The sequence below is a fragment of the Rhagoletis pomonella genome, unplaced genomic scaffold, assembly GCF_013731165.1.
Source record: "Rhagoletis pomonella isolate Grant_MI unplaced genomic scaffold, Rhpom_1.0 Rhpom_scaffold_00012, whole genome shotgun sequence".
Taxonomy (NCBI): Eukaryota; Metazoa; Arthropoda; class Insecta; order Diptera; family Tephritidae; genus Rhagoletis; species Rhagoletis pomonella.
The window spans coordinates 15559876-15565181 of record NW_023458566.1 but is presented as its reverse complement, the minus strand read 5'-3'; the positions used below and the strand labels follow the sequence as shown (position 1 = coordinate 15565181).

At 33.7% G+C, this 5306-nt stretch overlaps 2 protein-coding genes across 3 annotated transcripts in view; both read right to left on the bottom strand.

Annotated features, from left to right (window-relative positions):
- LOC118747498 (sodium-coupled monocarboxylate transporter 2-like) overlaps positions 1-2857 on the bottom strand; it is an 18548-nt gene extending 15691 nt beyond the window's left edge. The window contains exon 1 of the mRNA XM_036481549.1: positions 2810-2857. Within this exon, the coding sequence (XP_036337442.1) occupies positions 2810-2857 (48 nt within the window). The remainder of the gene's footprint in view (positions 1-2809) is intronic.
- The window catches only part of LOC118747931 (calcium-binding protein E63-1), a 191426-nt gene that overhangs the window by 50728 nt on the left and 135392 nt on the right, over positions 1-5306 (bottom strand). The window lies entirely within an intron of this gene.

The following is a 5306-nucleotide window of genomic DNA, read 5'->3' as shown; positions in this document are numbered from 1 at the left end:
GTAGCTGCCTCAACTGTACTGATTGAATTTCTTTGCTCTTCGTAAATAACGGTTTAATATATTGAGTTTGCATGGCATACCCATATTAGAATGTATTCGTGTTATGCATGTATGTATGTATGTAGATATATGTATATAAGTGCATAGATATGTATATATAATAAAATTATGATACATATATGTATAAATGAAGTATTTACTGATTACAGTTATTGATAAAATATTAAAGCAATTTGAAGAGTGACAGTGAAAAGCGTTACTTACAAAAAAGACTTTAATGCATAGAGTTGTGTTTTCTGTTATAAAAGGGACAATAATCCTCGCTGTTTCAAAAGACGAACGAGATTCCGCGTTCATTGGCTAATTGAGCTGTGTGATCTCTTAAATATTGTGCGACATGCCTTAACCGACTCCAATCGGGACCAAATTTTATTTATGTGATATCCTCGTCTATCGATTTTGGGTATTAGATGAAAAAATAATAATTTTAATTTTTTCAGTCTCAATATGTAGTTGTATGTTTCAATATTCGTTAGTATAAGTACGACCACAAAATATTTAAATTTTAGAAAACTGTATAACTCAAAAGCTTATTCCTTGTGCCACCTAGTATATTATGGGGCGTCGCTGACCATGATGACAATGACTGCGGCGACTTTCCAACGCACACACCACCATCCACACAATCATTTGGTGTTGGCATTCTAGTGCCGATCATTCAATCTTCTTCATGTGTATGTGACCTCATGGCAAGCTGTTGACTTATGTATTGTTCATGCAAATATTTTCATTTAATATAACAAGTCAATTGAGCTGAGCATACTTAAGCTGGCGACACCAGCTTTGCTACAAGATAACCACAATAATACCACTATGGCTAAATGCATTTGCAGTGGTAGATGAGAGAAGAATTGGAAAAGTAAAAAAACAGAAGAATAAAAGCGCGAAAAGTCAAATACATAATCAATTCATTGTTGTATGGATGTGTGCAGTTGGCATGTGTACTACACAAGACAAGAAGCTTTTATACTTAATTCATTGCTTGACACTAAGCGCTGCCAAAGATTGTGGTTTGGCATTTAGTCTTTGGAAACATCTTCAGTTGGCAATCTTAAGTGCTTACTTAAAAATTGTGAACTTTGTCGGATTATGTAAACAATGCATAAGGATAATGAGCTGAAGTTTAATTAATGTGTTAGTATTCATATTCAAACAAAGCTGTTGGGTGAAATTTTTCCACGAAATGACAGCAGCCCAACTAGTCTGGATGGAGATGGAAGCAATGTATGAGTATACATGCTAGAATAAAATTGCAAGATTTATATCCGTGAGGAAAGATTTAGGAAGCGATTAGTACTTCTAAGGCAAGCAGGTTGTTTGGTGGTTGAGTAGCACTCCTCCGCTTGGTACAATTCAGGTTCGATTCCTGATGCGATAAACATCTTAACAGATTCTTTGCTTAAAGCTCTTTCGTCCGAAATTATTTTACATTTTACATACATCTCCTGCGGCACTCAAACTTATGCCGAAATTGCGCTAGGCATTGAAATTACAAAAAATTTGTTTAAAAAAATGGAATGTGGAAATGAACTTAATGAATATATTTTTAATGTAATGACACGATTATTTTTTAATGCCCGACATTTTCGTTTGTGTTTTTGCCATTTAATGCCTAGTGGAAATCCAGCATTATAGTAGTACATACTTATAAACACATCTATATATTTATGCACATTGATATAAGGAATTTAAGGAAATTTAATTTTGTAGCTTCTTAAATATAATTACAGAGCAATTTAAAAAGTGTACACGTATGTATGTAAGTATGAATGCTTTTAAACTTCCAAGGCAAATCAACTAATCAACCGACTTCACAAAAAGGAGAAGGTTATCAATTCGTCGGTATATATATATATATATATATTTTATATTTTTTTATGTATGTTACCTCGGCCGATTTTTTTTTGCGACTATTGTTTTTTTGAATTGTCGATTGTAAGTGCCGATTGCGATGTAATCCTAGCTCCCACCGGCGAGGTAGTACGGGTCACTAAACCCAATTTTTTCATGAAATTCTCGTTTTATATAAATAAAAAACTTGTAAGACTTTCAATTTCCTACAAAAAAGTTTCGGAACAGACCCTGATCGCTTGCCAATACCGCGCACCAAGCAGCTTGCGTAACTTATTTGCTACTAAAATTTTAAAAATTTATTTTTCTAACTGGAAATAAGGTAACATTTAAAATATAGTAGTTAGCACCATCACTAACTACTTAGCTTTGTACTTATAAAATCTTGAAGAACTTCCAATTTAAATCGATTTTGTCCGAAAAACTTAATTACATAACCTCAAAACTAATTGAGATTAACATGCACTCCTTCCTAGAAATATCCTACGCAATATCCTGCTTGCAAATCCTCGCCATTTGCACTAACAATTGGCCGTAAATTTCTTATCTTTCAAAGAAACAAAAAATCTTCGTGTATTTCGTGATTTTTAACCATTTCTCTTTCATGTTCGCTGCTTTTTAGTAGTTTTTTTTTTGTTTTTCACAAAATTGTTGTTAACCGGAAGGAAGTAAACAGGGGTGCAGTAGGGTGGCCTCGTAGTGTATTAAATAAGAGACTGCTAACCTACTGACTCAACACACATAGATTTCGCATTAGGCTAAGTGCATAGTTGAGCGGCGAACAAAAAGAACGAACAAAGCATCGATTTACGAACGTGCAACATGCATTCATACATTTGCTAATCAGTATTTGCGAACGAATAGATTGACTTTGTGAATAAAGAACTAACACGCCTACAATTCGTTTATGTGGCTCCCATTGACTAGCAGATTGAACACCCACCATTTTTACTCGTATTATTGCAGCACATAGTTTGGTATAAAATAAAGTTCACCGTCTACTCTTCTTTGATTATTTTTTTCTGATAACTTTGCACTTTTTTCCCGAATTCCATTTCGGTACTTTCCCTTGCATTTTCACCTGCCAACCTATCTAAATTTTTTTTATTGCACCTCTTTTCCTTATCGTAAATTCGATTGGATTACAAACTTTCATTTTGTGTAACTGCGCATATCCAAGTAACCTCAATTTCTCTTTTTATTTATTTAACTTAACTACACTGGATTGCTTCCTACTTCATCTATTGTTGAGCTATCAGCTACCTACGCTCTACACTTGCATCCATTATTGCTATTGTCGTACGAGTATTCGATTTTCTTGTTGGTTCAGCCCTTTGTTCAATACAAAGAAAAACACAAACAAAAAAAAAACATTTTTCACATACCGTTGTGTGCATTTCCTGTTGAAATGGCATTTCTTTGTTTGCAACACACACACACACACACACAAACACAAATACTTACTCACACACAAATGAAGAGCATAATGCCGAAACTGAAGCAAGAAATAATACCGTTAAAACTACCAACACCATTTAACGACCCAATGATTTTCGTGTGAGACCACACATTTCACACATCCAATTCTTTAGTTTAGCTGGGAGTTGTTTTGGTATTTCTGTTTGTTGTTTATTTTCAATTGTTAGCTCTATGTCTTATCTGATGTTCGCTTCTGTTTCGCGCTGTTGCACTTATAGAATTTGCATATCGCTACATTGTAATTTATTTTCGCCTTTTCGCTTTAGCAACTCTTCTTAGGCAGTTGTGGTCTACTTGGCGTATACGTAACCTTTGAATTTTGAGTGGCTCAGGCCATCGGTATTCGTTGTATCCACTGTGATAAGAATTGGAAGACGATTAAATAGGAATTCGATAGAAGATATAGTGAAACCTCATCGCCTTCCATGCAACCATTATGCAGCTGAGTTGATGACATTACCGCATGGATTGCAGACGGACAAAGACCACTTAAGAATCCCAATATTTATTTAGTACACTATGTGAGATTTGCCCAAATGTTTTGCAAAAACTAACAATGCCAAAATCAGTCAAAAAACTGAAACCCCGAAGTTTTTTTATATATTGCCCTAAAATTTCCCATATTTGTATTGTACAGGTTAACCTAGGACAAGATGGGGGTTTCGTAGCAAATTAAAAACTTTGAGATTCGTCGTTTCGCTTTGGTATTTTTAAATTTTTTATTTGTTCATCCTAAAGTGATGCAAAGGGAAGCTAAATTTTTGTGAGGGCTTTCTAAAAGACTAAATAAATAAAATAATTTTATAAAAATTAAATTAGGGCACTCCGGGGTACTTTTTTTATCATTTACGGAATAACTATTTTGTAGTTAATTTTAAAGAACTTTTTTAAATAGCAACAATTTTAAAACTGTTACACGTAAACTAATGACAAAATAAAAACTTACTTAACTAATTTCTCCAATGATATCTTCGACTTTAGTAGTATCGATTTTGGGTATTAAATTTAAAAAATATTTTAAATTTTTTGAGTCTGCATGTAGCATCTAGCCATGGATCCCATTCCGTTTCACCTTAACCGACTTCAATCGGGAGCAAAATTTATATGTGATATATTCGACTACGGTAGTATCAGTATCGATTTTGGGTATGAGTTGGCAAAAAAATTAATTTTAATTTTTTGAGTCTCAATAGAGGAATCTGAACTGTGGCCTCAGTGTGACACGCCTTAACCGTCTCCAATCGGGACCAAAAGTTGTATGTGATGTCTGTGACCGTGGTATTACCGATTGAAGGGGTGAGACTGAAAAAAATCGCTCATTGGATTTTTTTAAAGGACCACCCTAATGTACATATACGCACGTGCCTAGTCATAAATGATTTATGTTGTCCAACAAAGTGCAAGTACTTTGTATATGGACAATTTCAAGAGGATAAAAGTATTCGCCAAAAATTGCATTCAGCAAAATTTGTATTCACCCAGAAATTCATGGGCATTTAAGTGCACGGCTATTTGCATTTTAACTCAATATAGTGAGCATATGTATTTGCACATACATACATATGTAGATAAATGCATATATACATATACATACATATTTAAATGCATGTCAGTAGAGTAGGTATGTATGTATGTATGTATTTACGTAATAGGCTTTGGGATCAAACCTGATTACACGCAAGTTACAGGCGGCTTTGCATAAGTGCTGCAAGTGAAGTGAATTTATACACATACATAAATAATTACCAGTTTTATATATTTTTGATCGAATAAAATCTACGTGGAAAAGGTAAAAGGGGTTAATTGATAAAACCAGACAGAGTTAACGCAATTATTTGGGTAAAAAAGTACCTCTATTAAATATCATGATTAGAATAATTTTCGTTCGACATGAAATTAAATTATATATATATTTT